The sequence below is a fragment of the Garra rufa genome, chromosome 2 (assembly GCF_049309525.1).
Source record: "Garra rufa chromosome 2, GarRuf1.0, whole genome shotgun sequence".
Lineage (NCBI taxonomy): Eukaryota > Metazoa > Chordata > Actinopteri > Cypriniformes > Cyprinidae > Garra > Garra rufa.
In genome coordinates this window covers 67,024,411-67,046,834 of record NC_133362.1, presented here as the reverse complement: position 1 = coordinate 67,046,834, position 22,424 = coordinate 67,024,411, and the positions used below count along the sequence as shown (strand labels likewise).

The 22,424-nt window shown below is 43.2% G+C and overlaps 1 protein-coding gene across 1 annotated transcript in view; it reads left to right on the top strand.

The window, feature by feature from the left end:
• LOC141326054 (uncharacterized) overlaps positions 1 to 22,424 on the top strand; it is a 264,874-nt gene that overhangs the window by 38,007 nt on the left and 204,443 nt on the right. The window contains exons 3-4 of the mRNA XM_073834755.1: positions 7,092 to 7,097; positions 7,395 to 8,355. Of these exons, the coding sequence (XP_073690856.1) occupies positions 7,092 to 7,097; positions 7,395 to 8,355 (967 nt within the window). The remainder of the gene's footprint in view (positions 1 to 7,091; positions 7,098 to 7,394; positions 8,356 to 22,424) is intronic.

The following is a 22,424-nucleotide window of genomic DNA, read 5'->3' as shown; positions in this document are numbered from 1 at the left end:
TGCTGAGCGAAAAAAGACTTCACTGCATCACTATTTTTGTTGAATAGATTGTTGTACCTTAACTGGGTTCTGGAGGCAGTTTATAACTTTTGGGAAGCAGAGTTTGATCGGGAGATTATTCTATTAGGGTCCGTTCACATGCGCGCTCAAGTTCGTTATTTCACATGTAGACGCGCGGTATGCACACTCATAATGGAAGCGCCGAATATTCCAGATAAAAACATCTCAACTTTTTATGTGTTTCTCTATGGCTCTGAGAATGCCGCAAGCGCACCACAGGTCATGTGACAAGAACCAATCAATCAGCTTCACCCTTTCCCTTAATAACATTGAAAAAACAGCCAAGTTGGAGGAACAGCTTAACATATCTGTACAGGAATAACCATTTTAAAATAAATTTAATAGCAGAGCTACTGCAAGCGATTTTTAATGCTGGAAATCCATTTATGCTTTGCTGAAGCTTCCGAGTCTTCATTGAGAGATCAGGTCATGGTTGCTTAGCAACGGCAGACGCCACGGAAAAGAAGTTCATTCAGAAGAAGAACAGTTCTTTTAAGTATTATTTGTTTTTATTCTGTCTGTTCAGCGTCCTCCAACAAGGATGGGTGGTGGTGGTGTTCAAAATGTTCACAATGGTATTTTAGTTGTTGGTTTAACCATGGATGAGGTAATGGCTGTTATTTTCTTTTCAATGGCATTCCTTGTCACATGTTCAAAAACATCAACCAATATTGCATATCCATAATTATTATAATGGATATAATTAAAGAATACTTACACTATAACATAAATTAGAAGTGGTAATGCAAAAAACTGGATTTTTACACCTATTTTGAACTTTACTCGAATACAAATACTTTTCCCCCCTCAACAAATACAAATACAGATACAAATACCGGCTGCTTTGCACACCCCTATATACATATATATTATTGGTTTAAGCTAACTCAAATTATCATTACAACTTAAATACGTTTAGAAGCAGATATATATTCTGTAACATTAAACCTAGTATCTGCTTCTAATGTTAAAACCATTGATTTCTAGCACTTTGGCTAATTATGCAAAAGTACTAAGAAACTAATTTATTTTACACAAAGCAAACCTTGAAATGTGAGTAATCATGTTTGGATACTGCATGCTGTCTACATTTCTTCATTTAAAGTATTTGGTAAGCAAATAAACAAGTTAACACTTAAGCTACACCTGAATGAATCCACAATTGAAAACAGCCTTTTTGTTTTAACATTTTCTCTATCCACACTGAATTGTCAGAAAACATTAATTTTGCTTTACTGCGAATGTGGAAAAATGTACAAATGGACCAGATGATTCTTTTTCATGCAATTTTTCTAGTAAGATCATTTCATACCAAAATCTTTTTTTATTTTTATTTTATTTTAATTTTTTTGTTGAACAAGACAATGTAGGACTTAAGAAAAACAGTACAAAATAGGAGAAAATAGTGCTGTAAATATAAAGCAAGTCTGACAATAAAACAAACAAACAAAAAATAAGCCAAAACAAAAGCACAAACATTTAAGTTAAATTCTGATGTATTTATGAGAACAAAGATGGGGTTTATTAAAGAGGAGAGTGAAGACATGAAGATTGAAGAAGTGTTTAGAGTCAAAAATGAAGACACTGAGGAACAAACAGGTTGGTTTTTATTCTCAAAGCTGAATTTATTACAGAAATGTATGATATTAATGAATAATGTCACACGTGTAAGAGTGTAATGTATAAGCTGTACATCTTTATACTTTGTTTATATATAAAGTCATTTTTTTAAGGGAATAAGGAGGAAAATTAGGAATAATTTAATTCTAGCCCAGCTTAAGGTTAAAGTGATGAGTTTGCTTAAGTTGGGCTCAGGTTGTTGTTCTGTGGTGTTTCCCATACATTGATTTATTTGTGGTGACTCACCACAATATCAAAACTGACCGCCACAAATAGATTTTCCAAAAGGCTTTGACTGTTGAACAAACATGGGCACTATGTTTTATATCACTGTATCTCTGAAGGAAACATTTGGAAGGTTCAGAACATTTTCAATGTAATTTTCATTTTGTCTGCATGTAATGCCTTGGCAGTGCTCCCTTCACTCTCAAGGGTCTCCTATCCGCATGCCAGGGAAACCGCCTGGGTCCCCCTCTCATCTCTGAGAGTTAAGTCCTCTGCTCCAAGTCCTGGCAGCAGACCAAAAGTCACGCCACCTTCTACCCACCTGGCAAGACATTAAGGTGTTGGAGGCCATAACCACTAGCATAAGCACTGAAGCCTCTGCAAGATTTTACAGATGCCCTGTCAGGAGAGGAGTATGTTAGTGTCTCCTATGTTTAGCCAGTCCTCCATCTACTCAATTTAAACATTTTGAAGCCAGAAGAAGACAAAGCAGGACTGTGCGAGGACATCAAGAAGAGGGTCTTGGATTATTTGAATGAAAAATACAAAGATCCTGCCACTGATGAGCTGCTCACCATGGCAACATTCCTGGACCCATGGTTCAAGACCACCTACATGTCACCTGAAAAGTTGGAGGAAGTGAGGAGCCGAGTAGCTACAGAAACCAAAGCACTGGAGGAGAAGACAGCCACAGATGCCTCTTCCACAGAGGACCAAAAGCGAGAGGGAAACTAGCACTGCTCCTGCACAACTGAAAAAGCCCAAACACAGCCTGGGTAGTTTCTTCAAAAAGTGTAGCAGTGCACCACCAAAGAAGCAGGGCATTGACATGGAGCTAGATGGCTACCTGCTGATGGTGACGGCTGACAGTGACTCTGATCCACTGGAGTGGTGGCGTCTCCAATGTTCCCGCTTTCCCGTGCATTAGCCGTCTGGCAAAAAAATACTTATGCATCTCAGCCACAAGCTCACCCTCCGAGCGTGCATTCAGCACAGGGGGCAATATTGTAATAAGCTCCAGGGCATCACTGAAACCAGAAAATGTTGACAGGTTGGTGTTCCTGGCAAAGAACTTGACTGTCTAGTTTCATCGGAGTTCAGATGAAGAGAGAGTTAGTTTTTGTGAAAAGTACACATTATTACACTGTTCTTGTGTTATTACACTGCTAATTTTTGTTTTGTTGTACTAAGATCTTTAGGTTTTTTGCCAAATAAATATGTTGAGAATGCATAATACTCTCCCATGTCTTTTTTTGATAAGGAATATACCTACCATTTACTTATTATATTATAAAAGTATTAACTGTATTCACGTACTAAAGGGACAGGACAGGCTACTCCTCCCAAAATGTACCAAAAAAAGTAATACCGTGATATTATACTGTCACCGTTCAAAAGATGAAAAATACCGTGATATTAATTTTAGGACATATCGCCCACTCCTAGCAACCATACCAGGTGTATTAGGCCCTTACTGACTGGCCTCACTGATGATCGCCTCTGTCCCAAAAGTTTTGTTTCATCATGTTGTTAGGCCCTCTTTGTCCCTCCCTGTTAGGTGTCTTTTATGCTTGAGCACAGCAGTGCTCCCCTCGCTCTCAAGAGTGCTTTCTAAATGGCCTATATGTCAAAATAAGTACAGTGGGGGAAAATATTTCTTTGATCCCCTGCTGATTTTGCAACAAAATCATTAACAATGTAAAACGTGAATAGCACATAACAGGCACAATACCCGCATAAACACAGATTTCTATTGGTGTGATATGGATTAAATGACTAAACATGCGTCACAATACCTACTTTTTTACAGTGCACTGAACAACTGTCACAAAGCATGTAGGAATGCGCAAAGCAACGTAGGAATAATGCAAAGTCTTTAAAGGTGCCATAGAATGGAAAACTGTGTTTACCTTGACATAGTTAAATAATAACAGTTCAGTACATGGACATGACATACCATGAGTCTCAAACACCATCTTTTCCTCCTTATATAAATGTAGTGTTTGCAAAAGACCACCGAAAAATAGGTCAATTCCAACATAACACCGACTATTACGTAATAGTCCCGATCGTTAATAGTTACGCCCCCAATGTTTGCATCGCCCAATCATCATTAACGTCAGTAAAATAAGGCGAGCCACTGAAGGGACATGGTTAGCTTAATGCTAGCGGTAGCCTGCACGTAAGATTTTACTTACCACATAAACGGAGAGATGAGTGCACTGATGGCAAATGATTAACAGATCCTGAGCATCACTAAAGCATCAAAACTTGCGTGGTAAGTCCTTCTTACGTTATACTACTTCGCTGTAGTATAACGTTACACAGAGCACATGTGATCACAGTAGTGAGATTAAAATGTTGCAGATTCAAAATGGCAGATTAAACAAACCGCATATCAAAAGCAGCTAGTGTTGAATAAATAAAGCGGCCGTAATTAAATATATATTTCCTCCATGTGTTTCCTTAAAGCTGTGTGAGAGTGAGCAACTCTGTAAAACAGCCAATCAGAGCAGAGCAGAGCTTCTTCATTATTATGCAGGAACCTTTCAAATAAGGCAATAACAGAGCATTTCTTTCTAGGAAAATTCTAGAGTTGTAAATGGACTTGTAAAACCGTTTCTGGAGATTTTTTGCCCTTTCCTATGCCATATACCTTCTATGTAGATACCAGAGAACAATTTAAAATATTGTTTCAATGCATTCTGTGGAACCTTTAATAAAATCCTCAGGCAGGATGACTGGAACATACACGCACACAGTAGGTAACGTTGAAGCCGGACAGAGAAACTCAGAAATCAAACAAACTTACAAAGGGGTGCTAGTTACAAGGTGATGGGAATGATTGAGAACAAGCAAAACATAAAGCCGATACGAAAGAGGACCAAGGTGGAGCCAGAGGCAGGGAGGAGCCCAACTGAGCCGGTGGGACGGAGCGATGAAATCCATGCAGGCGGGAAATCCATGTAGGCTGACAATTAAGGGAACACAGGAAGTTCTATGTCTATATCCTCAGTGAAATAAATCAAACCTTGTTCCATAACTAGCTGTCCCAGGTCCAGTTTTAGCTCACCCTCAGTGGCGGTGCTGTCCTCAGCACCCTCACGTCCTACTGAAACATTCGCCGTCGCAACATTCAACAACAACGCTAAAAAGGCAATTTTTTCAATTATCCACTTTTTCAAAAAGCTCAGTTTTCCTTAACATAAATGCTATCTCAGTGAGGATGGAAGGCCAAAACAGAGGCCTTCAAATGGAAACGTATTAGTGTGGACCAGGCCTAAAAGTTAGACACATATCAAGGAGCACATATCAAGGCTTATTAAGCTCTGGGGCTGTTTAAAAAAAGATGGTCAGAAAACCTGAAATAATCTAACAAATCATTTAGGGTTAAAGTTGTACCATAAATGACCATTTAAGTTAATAGAATCTCACTAATTTGATCCAGGTTCAGTAGGGCTGTACGATTCCGAAAATTTTGGAATCGATTCTGATTCCTGGTTCTGGAATCAATTGGATTCGATTCCAGAATCGATTCCTCACTGTTGTTTCGATTCTTAGATTGGAGGAAGCTAATTTCGCAATAAATGCAGGATACAAGTTACAAGGACAAGTTACCTTCTCATAATATGAAGCTTCATTTGTAAAAAGAAAAAAAAAAGATATATATACTGTTTTTCTGTAGCTCTGACTGATTTCAAATTGTAATTCATTGCCCAGGAAATTAGTCATAACCCACAGCTTAGCAGTGGACATGCATTTATTGCATGAATAAAACAAGACGTGACGTGTATAAAATGACAAAATTAGCAAACTATACACTGAAACAAAATAAACAGAACTTTAACAACAACACTGATATAAGAGCTATAATTTCGCAATAAATGCAGGATGATATATACGGGCTCGTGGCGTAGCTGTCAATGAGATGCGCTCTCGGCCACTGATGTGCTCTCTGCGTTTTCTTTCAGAGTTATCATTGGCTGATAGAAAGATTAAAAATAGCATTTATTTAAGATGTAAATAAGATCAAGACACGTCATGATCTATTCTGTCGTGCAGCGCTCAAAATTGTGGACATCATGAGCCAGTTCTCCCGTAAAATAACATCTGAATCGTTTTTTGAACTGGTTCATTTAAATGATCTATCCGAACGAATCTTTTCGTGAAATGTATCAGACTATAATAACTATTAGCGAGCAAGAGGCAAATTAATGGGTGCTTCTCAAACTGAAGGCTGCATCCTTAAACTCAGATGAGTTTAGTAATGAGTCGTTTTTATTACGTTTATTTTCGTCAATCGACGTTTGATGACTTGCAGCCGAAATATACAGCCTTCATGGAATGCAGCCTTCCGTTTAAGAGGTAAGTTTTGTTTAACTGAAAACGGCTCTGAATGAGGAGTCGATTCCAAACGTTGGAATCGACTCTCGATTCCCAATGCCTCGGAATCGATTCTTTTTGGAATCGATTCCCAGCCCTAAGGTTCAGTGAGTCAAGAGAATTTGATGTGTACGCTTATTCTTAAAGCAGTCCTTAATGTCAATTATGGATCACATTGATTCTGTTGTGTGTGTGTGTGTGTGTGTGTGTGTGTGTGTGTGTGTGTGTGTGTGTGTGTGTGTGTGTGTGCACTTTGATGGATTAAATGCAAAGCACAGTTCACCATACTTGGCAGTTGGCACGTTACTTGACTTTCAATTGGTGCAAAAATATTGCCTGTTTTATTTTAAAGGAAGTTTAAATTTAGTATTTTTTTATATCATGTTTCCAGAGGTGTAATTATAATATTACTAATGCTTTTGACAGAAATATTTAAAATTGAGTAATTTAATTTTATAAATATATATAAATAAGATTTTTGAGAGATTAATGGACATTTTCCACAATTTCTCATCCTCTGACAGTCACTTGTGGTGTTTTCCATTCAAAAGGTCAAGTGTAAAAGCCAACTTTTATAATTGGCTAACATAATTGCCCCCTTAATAAAACCTCAGAAGGAATTATTGTGTGATGAATATTTAATCTGATGGTTAAGTGGGGAGTTTGTTTCCTTTCTTTTTTCCTTGTCTCTCTCTCTAAATTTGTTAAATTTTATCCCCTAGGAGACATAAAAATGGTATATAATAATTGAGATCAGTCTAGATTTCAGCCAACTTAATCTCTGTAGGGTACCGGCCATCCAGGATCAGGTTTGGACACCCTGGTATAGGATCTACATGCATTACATATCTACATGTTTTGATGTTAATTGCTTTGTGCCATTAAACTGGGGTTAACTTTCATCTCTTTGTTTTTCCACCTTAGACCTAACAGCGCTGAAAGAGGAGAGGGGAGTACTGAATGACACTGAAGAGCAAGATCAGTTTGAAAATCTTCATGATTTTGTATCTGGAGAAAAATCTTTTTGTTCCTTAGAGTCTGAAAAGACTTCTACACAAAAAAGAGCTCAAAAGACAGGAACTATGAGTATTTTCACTTGCTGTCAGTGTGGAAAGAGTTTCAAACAACAAGGATACCTTAAGAGGCACAAGAGAATTCACACTGGAGAGAAGCCTTACTCATGCAAACAGTGTGGAAAGAGTTTCAAACAACAAAGACACCTTAAAAGGCACATGAGAATTCACACTGAAGAGAAGCCTTACACATGCAAACAGTGTGGAAAGAGTTTCAAACTACAAGAAAACCTTAAAAGGCACATGATAATTCACACTGGAGAGAAACCTTACACATGCAAACAGTGTGGAAAGAGTTTCACTCTTAAAGCAAGCCTTGACAGACACATGAGATTTCACACTGGAGAGAAGCCTTACACATGCAAACAGTGTGGAAAGAGTTTCAATCAAAAAGGAGGCCTTGACATTCACATGAGAGCTCACACTGGAGAGAAGCCATACACATGCAAACAGTGTGGAAAGAGTTTCAAACTTCAAGGAAACCTTAAAAGGCACATGAATGTCCACACTGGAGAGAAACCTTACACATGCCAACAGTGTGGAAAGAGTTTCTCTCGTAAAGGATGCCTTAACATTCACATGAGAGCTCACACTGGAGAGAAGCCTTACACATGCAAACAGTGTGGAAAGAGTTTCACTGAAAAAGGAGGCCTTGACATTCACATGAGAGTTCACACTGGAGAGAGGCCTTACATATGCGACCAGTGTGGAAAGAGTTTCTCTCGCAAAGAATGCCTTAACCTTCACATGAGAGTTCACACTGGAGAGAAGCCTTACACATGCAAACAGTGTGGAAAGAGTTTCTCTCGTAAAGGATGCCTTAACATTCACATGAGAGTTCACACTGGAGAGAAGCCTTACACATGCAAACAGTGTGGAAAGAGTTTCACTGAAAAAGGAGGCCTTGACATTCACATGAGAGTTCACACTGGAGAGAAGCCTTACACATGCAAACAGTGTGGAAAGAGTTTCAGTCAACGAGGAAACCTTGAAAGTCACATAAAAAAGTGCAATAAAGAAAAGCTTTACAGATCCCCTTAGTCTGGAAAGAGTTTCAATGAAAGTGGCAACCTTAAAGTTCACCAGAAAATACACACTACAGGGAGCCTTTTTATCTGCCAACAATGTGGGAAGTGTTTTACTCATAAAAGAAATCTAAACATACACATGAGAGTTCAAGACGCGATAGACCTTCCTGCGGCGCGCCGCGTTAACCAATCAGGAGCTTGCTCTAGTAGTGACGGAGGCAGAAATCCGAAACAACAATGGAGGACAAAATCACCGTTGCTGTCTTTGGATACTCGGAGTTGTACCATAAATCTTTGTACTTTTATAGAAACAGGAATAAAAAGGATCTTGCTTGTAAGAAAGTGAGTGAAGAGGTCGGACAATCTGGTAAGTTTTTAAAAAACGCTCTTTACTCAATTTGACCTACATATATATACATATTGAGAGACTACAAGCAAGCTAAAGCTGGCAAATTGAGCTCATTCACTTATTTTACAATTACTTTCCCGCTGACGAGTGGCAGAAGCCCCTCCCATGACGTGAATTCGCGTCTGTTGTGAAGTGAATTTCATGCGCGAATGACGCGAGTAAACTCAAAATGTTCAAGCGTCCAACTACGCACAAATAGCGCAATTTATTCGCGCAAATCGCGTCTGGTGTGAACGCCCCATTACACATGCAATCAGTGTGGAAACAGTCTCAGTTAAAAAGGAAGCTTTGACAGGCACATGAAGATTCACAATAAAGAGATGCCTAACAGATCCTCTTAGCATGGACAGAGTTTCAAACAAAATGTCTAGAATGGACAGTTTCAGTCCTTGATTCTGATTGGCCACAACCAAAGCTGTTGCAAATTACTCTACAAACGTGCACCGCTTTGTTTCTCTGCAACCACACAAAGGATTCCAATAAGAATCCTATGCAGGGCTCCAACAATGATATAAATTCTAATTCACATTTTAAAGCAATGCATTTTGTCCATGGTACACTTTACAGTGTCAACTAGCTATATTATGTCGGACTTAGCTTAATGCATAAACGTGCAAGGAATAATATGGACTATGGACAAAGTGTTTGCTCTGTCTACAATGTAAGAACTTCACATTTGTATATCATGAATTGAAGAGAGAGCTCAAAGGAAGTGCAGTGTTTTTTGATTGAAGCACAATGAAAACAAAAATCTTGTCGGACATTTTAACAACCAGTGCTTTGTGGATTTGCGCTCTCGGAAGATAAAAGACTACCGGTGAGACTGATCTGAACTCTTGTATATACTGTACAGTTGGGATGCTGAGAGACTACACACACACACACACACACACACGCCATTGTATTGCACTAATTCAACTTGCTCTGACACTTTGTTTGTAATTATTATTTGTATAATACACTTGGTTTGGAAATGGTGACTGTGAGTTTACTACGTTCATACATTCATTCATAAAAATAAAAAAAATCTCCCATTTCAAATAGTGTGAGTTCTGCGCTCTGGGGAATTGTTACAACTTAAACTCACCTAGTGAGTTTAGTGCGATTTCAAAGAAACTAATAAGATTGATGAAACAAAAGACAAATGAACAAATGTTCTGTTTTAATTTCAAGAGTGTTTTAATTTAGTCTTTTTTTCACAAGTTCACTCTTACGGGTAATAAACTGTGCTGTCCGGCAGAGGGGTCCGAGCTCAGCATTTGGCCCAAACCCAGGGGGAAGGGTGCTGAAAAATGGGAGATGAAGAAGGTAGGGCTGCTTTGGTTATTTATAGGGATTCTTTCTCTTGCTGATTGAATAGGGAGTGTGATTACTGATGATGAATTGGCCATGTTAATTATCCGTGCAAGCTCCTCCCGAAATTTGTTAATAAAACATCAATTCACGAGTCCACTTTTATGGATAATAAACTGAGCGAAAGGTTAGGAGTATCTGGCGTGCTGTCTGGGAGAGGGCTCCGAGCTCGGTAGTAATTCCCGAGCCCTGGGCACTTCCCTTGCCCGAGGGGAGGGGTCTGAGCTTGGCATTTGACCTGAACCCTATAAACGCTCCCTCAAAAGGCTAATAATCACAAGACAACAGCCAGATAACCCCCCAAAATTGCCTAGCTTGAGCTGAAGGAATGCTGGACGCTGGTTGTAATAACAGCCATGCACGGAAAGACAAGAGGAGCTTCTGCGGGCACTGCTACGATAGAATATAGAAGAAGGCTCCTGCGGGAGCAGAACTATTGTGGCAGAGGCTCCTGCAAGGGCTGGCACTGCTACTTCAGTGGGGAAATATAAGAAAGGCTCATGTGGAAGCAAAAAACTGCTGCGGCAATTGGGAGATAAGGCTCCGGTGGAAGCAGGCACTGTTGCGGCAGTGGGGAACTATGGATAAGGCTCCTGCGAGAACAGGTACTGATGTGGTAGTGTTGGGAAAAAAGGCCCCATGTGGGAGCAGGTACTGCTACGGCAGTAGTGAGATAAGGAAGGGGCTCCTGCAGTAGCGGGCACTGCTGCGGCAGTGTGGGGTGGAAGGGGCTCTGGTGGAAGAGGGCTTTGCTGTGGCCATGGGGAAAGGAGAGGGCTACGGGAATTAACTGAGGGGGAATGAGGGGTAAGGTAGTTGAAATGGGGTCAAAGTGGGCTGATGTAGGGGTTCTAGGGATGGATTGTGCAAAATAGATTAAGTGATTAGGGTCTGGTGGGCTTCCTTGATGTGGGAATGGTCTGATTGGATGTAGCTCTTAAAGCCTTGTGAAAACCAGCAACCAAGTGTTTGGATTTGATGTTGGGAGCGACCTTTTTGGGCTGCTGTTGTTGCTGCACCTATTCGAAATGAATGGCTGGAGAAATTATCGGCTGGGGTGCCGGATAGGGGCAGGACAGACTTAAGATACTTTTGAAACCAGAATCAGGAAGCTGGGCGGTTAAGGTCGTCTGTAAAATGTGGATCAGATGGGTTTTTATATTGGGATTTCCTGAGCTGAAGGAAGGCTGGGAGGGTTTGAAATGGTTGAATGGGCGATTGGAGGCAAAAAATACAGATTAAGTGGCCTTTGATTGGTCTGTTTTGCTTTGCTTTATGAAGTAGGAGATGGTTTTGTTGCCTAGCACTGTTAGATCAGAAATGGTTGGGTGGATGTTTGGGTCAAAATGTGATAGCGATTTCAGAGCATCTAAGGAAACCGAAGAAAGCCAGGATAAATATGACATCTAGGGTACGGGCGGTGTAGATGGACTGGTAGCCTTTACGGAGTGGAGAAGCATTTGGTCCGAATTTTTAGGGTTATAGGTTGGTGGGTGTCTGGGTGAGTAGGATGGGTTTTTTAAAGGCCTTTGATGAGTAGGGATGTCTTGGAATTGGTTATATTGAGTGAAGGTGAGCCATACAGTGTCAGGTTCATGGACTATGTACCTGTGTTTCCCTTTCAATTTCAGTCACTTCTACATTGCTATGGGGAATATCCTTTCTCCAAATACTACTGAAGCCTTATTGAATCACGCCAGTGAAACTGGCCAATGGCCTTCAAGCGCGCAAGATATGAGGGGGGCCCCACTCTATATAAGGCAGCGCTTGAATGCCATTCATTCAGAATCTTTTCCTTCAGCTATTTTACTATGAACAAGAAGTAACATCAAAGACTACTCACCGTGTGATCTGCATGCTGCAGCGGACACGCCTTCTCCCCTGCTGTGTTCCGGTGAACTTCACTGAGATGACATCTCGCGATTGCCCCTCCTGTGCGGAGCCAATCGAACTCTCCGATGGCCACAAGTCGTGCGTCTTTTGCCTGGGTCGTGCCCACGCAAAGGCGGCTCTCGGGGGATTGGACTGCCCCCACTGCGGAGACATGAGCCTTCGGGCTCTCAGGCTCCATGTGGCCATCGTCCAGGGCTATGAACTCGCCCAAATAGCTCTGCCGCGCTCTTCCTCTGCAGCCTCTTTTGAGCCAAGGAGTAAGGTGCCGCGAGCTTCTGATGTGATCCTGTCAGGGTCAGGTGACGAGATCGCACCGGCTCTGTGCCCACGCGCTCCTCACCCCAATGATGCAGATTCCCTTCCAGTGCGCTTCATGTCTGCAGACCTCCGTCCCCTTTCCCGGCGCTCAAGAGATGGTGTCTTTCGGTGCCATGGAGGACGCTGAAGAGGGAGACGATGCCATTTCGGTGGCAGCGTCTGAGACAGAGGAGTGGTCCAACAGCCCGCTGGAATACACTGCGCCTCACGGAAGCGACGCGGGGGACCTCCATCATGGTGATGTAGAGCTCCTACGCGTCCTGACCAAGGCAGTCGAGGAACTCGGCTTGGTGTGGGCGCCGCCTGCCGAGCCGACCAGAAGCCGTTTGGACGAATGGTACCTCCAGTCGGACCGCGGCCGAAAAGACACTCTGCGGAGGCCCGGCCCCTTTTTTCCCGAAGTGCACGATGAAATAGCGAAGTCGTGGAACGCGCCGCTCATTAGACGCGTGCACAATCCAGAATCCTCCCTCCTGTCATCCGTGGACGGAGCTGACAGAGCGGGATATGTTAAACTCCCTCCCATAGAGGAAGCCGTAGCTGCCCACCTCTGTCCCGCAGCCGCGACGAACTGGAGAGTGAGAAATAACGCGTCTCTCCCTTCTAAACCTTGCCGCGCCACCGCAAACATTGCTGGCAAAGCCTTTTCCGCAGCGAGCCAGGCGGCTTCAGCGCTCCATGTGATGGCGATACTCCAGGTGTATCAGGCCAAACTGCTTAGGTCTCTGGATGAAAAGGGCCCGGACCCTGAAGTTTTTAAAGAGCTCCGACAAGCCACGGATCTGGCCCTCAGGACGACGAAGGTGACAGCCCGTGCGATCGGCCGCAGTAGGGGTAATCTCGTAGTGCTGGATCGTCACCTATGGCTTACCCTGACTCAGTTGAAGGACTCAGAAAAGACCGCCCTTCTGGACGCACCCGTGGACCCATCGGGTCTCTTCGGAGCTGCGGTGGAGACGTTCACCGAACGCTTCACTGAAGTGCAGAAACAATCCAGGGCCATCAGCCACTTTCTGCCTAAGCGAGCCGGCATGAACCCCCCTGTGCGTTCCCGCTCATCCTCAGCGCAGCGCGCGGGAAGACCGCACGCCTCGTCCTCTGCTTCAGCCCGGCCTGAACAGGAGCCAGCTGTGAGACCAAGACAGCCGTGGCCGAAACGCCATCAAGGCTCAAAGCCCCAGAGACCTCGCCCAAACGGCAGAGACGGCAGGCCTCCGGCGCCAGATCCAAAGCCGCGTTCCTGATGCTGTCTCTCGGAGGAGGAAAGCTGCATCCAGCACCGAAGACGAGCCACTGAAGAAGTCCGCTCGCTCCGCTGTGTGCGTTCATCACGCCCCCCTGCCTGTTGCGGGAAGCTAGATCAATTGTCATGTTTGCTGTTTGACTGTTCCAATATGCAGTGCAATAAAGTTAAAAAAAATGCTAAACTTACCTTAATATCAGAGCGATTTTCCTCCTCTCACTCCCCTCTCCCCCTCCACTCACACCCATGTGGTACTAAACTCCCCGCCCACCAACGGCGAGTTATCCCTCATGGTGTGCAGCCCGCCTCGCCCTCTGTCACAGTTTGCAGAAGCGTGGCAAAGGCTGCCAGGGGTATCGGAGTGGGTTATGAAATCAATAAAGAACGGCTACACGCTTCAGTTCTTCCGCAGACCGCCCCGTTTCAACGGTGTGTTGACGTCCACTGCACGGGAGCAGAATGCGTCAATTTTATGAGAAGAAATACACAACCTTATCGGGAAATGTGCTGTAGAAAAAGTGCCTGTGACAGATCGCGAGAGCGGCTTCTACAGCCTTTATTTTCTGGTGCCAAAGAAAGACGGCAGACTGCGACCAATTTTGGATTTAAGACCATTGAACCGCGCACTTTCGAAACGCCCGTTCAAAATTTTTACTCTGAAGCAAATCCTCTTACACGTCAGAGCAAGGGACTGGTTTATCTCCGTGGATTTGAAGGATGCTTATTTTCACATTCAGGTAGCCCCCCGCCACAGGCACTTCCTGAGGTTTGCTTTCGAAGGGATAGCATATCAATTCACAGTCCTACCCTTTGGCTTAAGCCTGGCCCCACGTACATTTACGAAATGCATGGATGCGGCTATTTCCCCTCTAAAGCAGAGCAGAATGCGCATCCTGAACTATCTCGACGGTTGGCTAATCTTAGCCCAATCAGAGAGCGCGCTGCGCAACGACAGACGCAGACTTTTTGCTCATCTTCAGAACTTAGGGCTGACTGTAAATATGCAAAAAAGCATCCTGGTACCGACCCAGAACATTTCCTTCCTGGGAGTAGAGCTAGATTCAATCAATATGAGAGCGCGCCTGACGAAGGAACGTGCACAAAAACTGGTCTGCTCTCTCTCAGTCTTCAAGTTAGGGCGCTCCCCTCCACTGAAATACTTTCAGAGGGCTCTTGGACAGATGGCTGCCGCCTCGACAGTTTGCAAATTGGGGCTCCTGCATATGAGACCGCTCCAGCTCTGGCTAAAGAGCCGTGTACCACAGAATGCATGGCGTGCGGGCTCTCTGCGCGTCAAAGTGACGCACGAATGCTTGGATGCACTGACCCCTTGGCGCGATATGTCTCTGTTTCGCCAGGGTGTTCCTAATGGCCAAGTGATCAGGAGGAAAACTGTCACGACGGATGTATCAAGCACGGGCTGGGGAGCCGTATGCGACGGCAGGCCAGCCTTAGGGACGTGGACAGAAACGGAGAAGTTTTGGCACATAAACTGTCTGGAGCTCCGTGCTGTACACCTAGCGCTCAAGTGCTTTCTCTCGGACATCAGTCACCGTCACGTTCTCATCAGGACGGACAGTACGACAGTAGTAGCGTTTATAAATTACCAAGGCGGTGTGAGCTCGCGACCACTGATGCGGCTAGCGAAAGACCTCCTTTTGTGGGCAGATCAACACCTCCTTTCCATACGAGCAGTACATGTCCCGGACGCCTGAACCACGGCGCGGACTTACTGTCGAGGGGCAGGGTGATTCACGGAGAGTGGAGATTACACCCACTGACAGTGAATATGATTTGGAGCGTATTCGGCAGGGCGGAGGTGGATTTATTCGCATCAGCAGAGAACACTCACTGCCCACTGTTTTATTCACTAACACAATTTCCCCTGGGAGTGGATGCTTTGGCTCACAGCTGGCCGAAAGTTCGCAAGTATGCCTTTCCTCCAGTGAAGCTCCTGCCCCAAGTGCTTTGCAAAATCAGACAGGACAGGGAATCTGATCTGTTGGTGGCACCGAAATGGCCCAACCAGCTGTGGTTTCCAGAATTGGTAGAGATGCTGATAGCCCCCCCGTGGATTATCCCACTGAGGAGGGACCTCCTCTCTCAAGCGCAGTTTACGATATGTCTGGGCGGGTTGAGGAGTGGAGATGGAGGAGGAGAACCGGAGTAGATGAATAAACAAAGTTTATTAAACAAAACACTGAATCTACAAACAAACAAACAAACAAACACCAGGCGCATGAACAGAGAACATGTAACATTATCGACGGACAAGGGGTAGTGAGCAGATACAGACTTAAATACACAAAAGACGGCGTGGTTACAAACGAGATAACAGGATGACGAGGTGGCAATACAAATATGGGCATGATCAAACCAAAAGGAACTAAACACTAAGGGGAGACAAGGACTAAACCATTATCAAGGAAACACAGGGGAAAAAACACTAGGAAAACAGAGTAGAACAGGACAAAATACTGACATTACACCCCCCTCCCCAAAAGGCGCGTCTCGCGCCGTCTAACATCCATAGGGGAGGGAGGGTGGGCTACGGAGGCCATGGCCGGGTTAACAGTTCAGGAGGCCATGGCTGGGTAACCAGTCAAGGAGGCCATGGTGGGTCTGGGAGCTCAGGTGGCCATGGCGGGTCAGGGAGTCCAGGAGGCCATGGCGGATCTGGGGGCTCAGGAAGCCATGGCTGGGTAAACAGTCCGGGAGGCCATGGCGGATCTGGGGGCTCAGGAAGCCATGGCCGGGTAAGCAGTCCAGGTGGCCATGGCCGGGTAAACAGTCCAGGTGGCCATGGCCGGGTAAACAGTCCAGGTGGCCATGGCTGATTAGGGGAGTAGCCCCCCCCAAAAGAAATTTATTGGGGGAACCTAGGGCATAGTCCACCCAGGAGAACACGGAGGGGCGCGCAGGAGAGAGCTCTGGCTCTGGAGGGAGCGCAGGAAAGAGCTCCTGCTCTGGAGGGCGTGCAGATTCTGGAAGGCGTCGGCTTTGGACGGCGCTCTTGAGGAGCGGGCTCTGGACGGCGCTCTTGAGGAGCGGGCTCGGGAGGACTGGACGACCCCAGCGGAGACTCTGGAGAGCTGGGCGTCTCCAGTGGAGACTCTGAATGAGCAGGCTCTGGGCGAGCGGTCACTGGAGGGCGCTCTGGCGGCGCGGTCACTGGAGGACTGGGCGGAACCAGCGGAGGCTGGGCGAGACCAGCGGAGGCTCTGGGAGGCTGGGCGGAACCAGCTGAGATTCTGACTTGGCGGTAGCCATTTCGGGTGCAGATTCAGGCTTGGTGGCCATCTTGGCCGGGAACTCAAGAACGGCGGCCATCTTGGCCGGGACCTCAGGAACGGCGGCCATCTTGGCCGGGAACTCAGGAACGGCGGCCATCTTGGCCAGGGATTCAGGCTTGGCGGCCATTTTGGCCGGGAACTCAGGAACGGCGGCCATCTTGGCCGGGAACTCAGGTACGGAGGCCATCTTGTGTGCAGACTCTATCGTGACAGCCATCTTGCTTGCAGACTCTGGCGTGGCAGCCATCTTGCTTGCAGACTCTGGCGTGGCAGCCATCTTGCTTGCAGACGCTGGCATGGCGGCTGACGGGCTTGAACGCGGAGAGGAAGCCTGAGACACTGGGCTGAGGGCAGCGGCCGGCGGATTAGATCGGCGGGGATGAGGCCGGCCGCATCGGGCTGAGAACAGCGGTGGAGCTCTGGAGGATGACTGGGGATTTGGGACTGGGCTGACGGCTCGAACCATTGACACGGTATGTGGAGGTTCTCGGCTTAAGGCAGACTGGTTCTTTGCGCTGTGTTTGCGAGGGGGCTGGAAGATGAGACCCTCTTGGACTATGAACTTCTACTTCAAAATCAGATCCATTTAAATAGAGAATGAGATTGATTAGCTCGATCAAGGAAAAACTACAAGTGGGGAGATCGCAGCTAACCGTCTCATCATCCAGCCCCAAAATAAACACAGCACAGAGAGAAACCTCATGCCAGCCTACCTGGTGGTAGAGCTTGACAAATTCCTCCACATACCGCTCCAACTTCCTACCGCCTTGCCGCAGTCCCCTCAGAGCTTTCTCAGCCCAACTCATCTTCTGTATTGGTCCGTCGATCTGTCACAGTCTGGGCGGGTTGAGGAGTGGAGATGGAGGAGGAGAACCGGAGTAGATGAATAAACAAAGTTTATTAAACAAAACACTGAATCTACAAACAAACAAACAAACAAACACCAGGAGCATGAACAGAGAACATGTAACATTATCGACGGACAAGGGGTAGTGAGCAGACACAGACTTAAATACACAAAAGACAGGGCGTGGTTACAAACGAGATAACAGGATGACGAGGCGGAAATATAAATATGGGCATGATCAAACCAAAAGGAACTAAACACTAGGGGAAGACAAGGACTAAACCATTATCAAGGAAACATAGGGGAAAAAACACTAGGAAAACAGAGCAGAACAGGACAAAATACTGACAGTCTCCCCCTATTGTTCAGTTTGTTTTGGTTTCCCCTTATGCCCATATTTGGATTTCCCGCTTGTTATCTTGTTTGGTATCACCTGTTCTTGTTTATTCATCACACCCCTCTGACAGCCTTTAAGAACAGCTAAGCCAGCTCAAAATGAACTGGGTTTGTATGCCCATAAGGCTACTTCAAACCTGAAAGGATTTTTATAAAGCATTTTCCACAAGTTGTGATGTGTTCTTAATGAGAAGTCTATAACATACTGTAAATGTGGGAATCACTTTCAAAATTGTTTGCAATCAGGCTTACTTCGCTTATATTTACAGCCTTGATGTTAGGCAAATATTGTCATGGAGCAAAGATGATGAACTTTCTCAATGAAGTCAATAAAGCCAAGACAACGGTCACCGCATCTAGTCTCTGTCTGTCTGGGTATCCATACTTATACCTATCCATGCTACCCAAAATTGCATATTCTGTTTTTTTATTGGTTATGCCTGTCTGGTTTGCCATGATTAATTACTAGCCCACCTGGCCCATTTTTTAATGGCTAGATCAGCCATTTTTAAAATAACTTTTATTCCGCCGCCTCCAATTGGTTAGAGGTGGTCACATGGGACATACATCAAACCTGTTTACATGTATCTGTCATATGTTGGAAGTCACCCAAAGTTCATTGGTTCACTTAAGTTCACTGGTACAGTCCAGCAGGAATCACTGGTGCTGCCCTGCAGCCAGTGTTGGGGAGTAACTAGTTACATGTAACGGAATTACGTAATTTAATTACAAAATAAATGTAATTGTAATTAGTTACAGTTACTGAGAAAACGTGTAATTAAATTACAGTTACTTCTGAAAAATTTCAGCGATTACAAAGGGAATTACATCTGATTTTTTTCACACACTCACCCCCACTTACAGATTTAATTGACTTCTTTCATAAATTGCATTGACTGCTCTAAAATGAGACACCAATGTTTCAGGAGTTTAGTGCACAGAATAAGACACATGCTTATTCGATAACTGTTTTATTTCCTATTTGGGTTTATGAATAAACTTTAATTTATAAGATTGTTTTTTCCAAGGCATTGTTAGATGCTTGTGTTTCCTGTCATAACCATTTAATTTCAAACCCAGTATCACAGCTTTTAAACTATTTCTTATGATGTTATTTATGTTATGATCGTTATGACATATAGTGCAACTGCGCTCACGGTGACCCTAATTTGATTCCTGTTTCGAGGTCCTTTGCCGATCCCACTCCCCTCTCTCCTCCTCCCAGCTCTTTCCTGTCATCTCTCTACAGTCCTATCACAATAAAAGGCATAAAAAGCCCCCCCCCCCCCCCCCCCCAAAAAAAAGTCTGAATTTGTGGTGGCTGTGCCTTAAATTAAATTATTACATGGTACTGTGGAATGCTTAATTCTGATTGGTCAGTCACGACATTTAGGGCAACTTAAGTCAGTGCTATATGCTTGATAATTTTTCTTGGTGGAAGCTTTGTGTTTGGTTAGCTAATAAATTATTAAAGCTTAATTCAATATTACAATTTCTTAATTCTGTCATCCTGGTATCGTGGACTCACTCTATTGTTTCATACAAATGCAGCTACTGCCATTTTATTTTTGTACACTGTAATGGATTATAAGATAACTAACAAACTAGTACTACTTCCTTAATTATTTATGTGGTGAAATGTTTTGTAAGAAAACTGGTAAGTCTGCATTGTATACCTAAAATGTCTAATTTTAACTTGCCATTTGCTAGCAACTGATTTCTTCATGGAAGCTTTGCATTCAAATATTTCAACTCAGATCAGTGTTTCATGTCTAATAATTTAGACCTAAACATCTCAATCTATGAAGCAGTTGTGTAATAAGTGGGATAATGTTGTCGATAATGTAGCCAGTTGTTACTGCAAAATAAAGATGTATATTATCCATTACTTAATTCAAGTGATGAAGGATTTTGAAAGTCTGACAATAATCAATGTTGAGTGCTACTGTAAGGTTAACTCTGCCTGGTTTAAATGTTTCAAAATAAATATCAGTTGAAAATATTCAAAATTTAGAAAAGTAATCAAAAAGTAATTAAAAGTAATAAGTTACATTACTTTTATAAAGTAACTAAAAATGTTACACTACTTATTACATTTTAAATCAAGTAACTTGTAATCTGTAACCTATTACATTTCCAAAGTAACCTTCCCAACACTGCCCGCAGCACACACATATAGTTCAAAATCTGTGTTGAGACATCTAGTATTGTAATAATCAGCACTTTGATCAGTCTATGGTTTATTGTTACAACCATACATCATCTGTTTAAGTACAATAATATATTGAGTAAAATAGCACAATATATTTTTGAGGATACGCAATATTATTAAGAGTTGTGTACTTGATTTAATATTGCATAAAATTTGAGATAATTATAACTATCCAAGTATATTAGATGATGTCTTAAAAGATTAATACGACCCACGGACCGCCAGCAGACACTTATTATTATAAACCAGCGGCCCGATAGCGGACCACTGTCGGAAAAGGAATAACGATGAACAAAACGCCGGTTCTGGACCGCTGGACTGATGTTAGCTGGGATCATACCAATTCACATATCCATCAGGTAGCTATCAAATTCCTCTTTAAGCATTTATTAGTATTGGATTAAAGATTTAAATATAATCTGTATTTTAAAGTCTTTTAAAAAGTGTTTAAAAGGACGATATCAACAGTTACTTTCACTTTCGTTAATGACGACGGTAGCACGTGATGGGTTGCCAGATCCCGGTTCTGCACATCACAGATAGCACTCTTTCATTAAACAGACGTCTGATGTGCGTGTTAATATGGAAGACATGTCTTTTTTGTTCATCCAGAATATATTGCATACACTGAAAATAACCATTTCAGCTAAAACGTTAAACTTTCACCTGTAAAAGGAGTCAAGGAAAAAAAGATATATTTGATCTTTAAATTAGTATTATTGGCCGTAAATGACCTAGATTTTTACATCACTGCATGTATAATCGTTTGAAATGCGCCTGAAATGAAGGCGAGAGAAGGCTACAGTGAAATAATGCAGTCAAGACTGACAGTTCTGACCTCTTGAAGTGGAAAAGATACCTACAAGATCACACCTCACACACTCTTTGCAACAATTACCAGGCAGCGTTTTTTACGTGAATTACAATGTATAAAAGCAGAATGTATAGTGTTGTAAATGTACATCAAATGAAAACAAAACTAAAATAATTCCTATATTCACGATGTTAGTGTCTTTGGAAATGCATCATATGGGTACGAAATTCGATTTTATATACAACATTTCTATGTGTTTGTGATTCTTGAGAAGAGTGCACGAATGGGACTTTTAATTTGGTCTGGTGATGTGACGTCTTAAAGACGCGCTACGCTCCTCATCTGTTGCAAAGAACTTATACTGACAAGAAGTGAAAGTCAATAGAACGTTCCATTGCAACAGCGCCGCCCAGTAGCAGCCCTACGTGTCCGCCATTTTGGAGTGAAAGCGACTCGGCAATCCACTAGCTTCTTGCTGTCGCTATGGGAATATCAGCTGCTTTGTAAAAAATAAAAGTACAATAATGCCGCAATACAATCTGAATGATAACAACACATAATAATGTACTAGACTAGTCATCATCAAATCCTTTTAACAGTTTATTTTAAAGACTTTAAGTGTTTAAGTATTTAACTTTGCTCTCTAGAAACCATGTCAGTTTCGGGTTGAAATTCTTTTAAGTTCAAGTATTAGCATTATAAACACTAAATGAATAGCTTGACCATATATTGTTTTTTTCAGTTTTGTCTAATTAAAGTAAGACTAAACAGAAAACTTTTTTACATATAAAAAACACACACACACACACACACACACACACAGTCTCCAAAAATATTTAATTATTCAATTATGACACAGACAGAAATGCATCATGTTCTATAAGTTGTTCTGTCATGTTTTTAGTGTTCCAGGGGTTTTTAGTGTTAAATCACAAGTGATTCCACAACTGATAATACACATACAACCTTTATAAAAAAAATATAAATATATATATATATATACAGGGGTTGGACAAAAAAACTGAAACACCTGGTTTTAGACCACAGTTAGTATGGTGTTGGGCCTCCTTTTTTTGGCCAATAGAGCATTTCGTCTTTGGAATTGTCATATACAAGTCCTGCACAGTTGCCAAAGGCATTTTGAGCCATTCTCCTCTTGCAGATCAGGGGTCAGGTCACTACATGATACTGGTGTAGGAAAATGTTATCTGACTCGCTCCTCCAAAACACCCCAAAGTGGCACAATAATATTCAGAT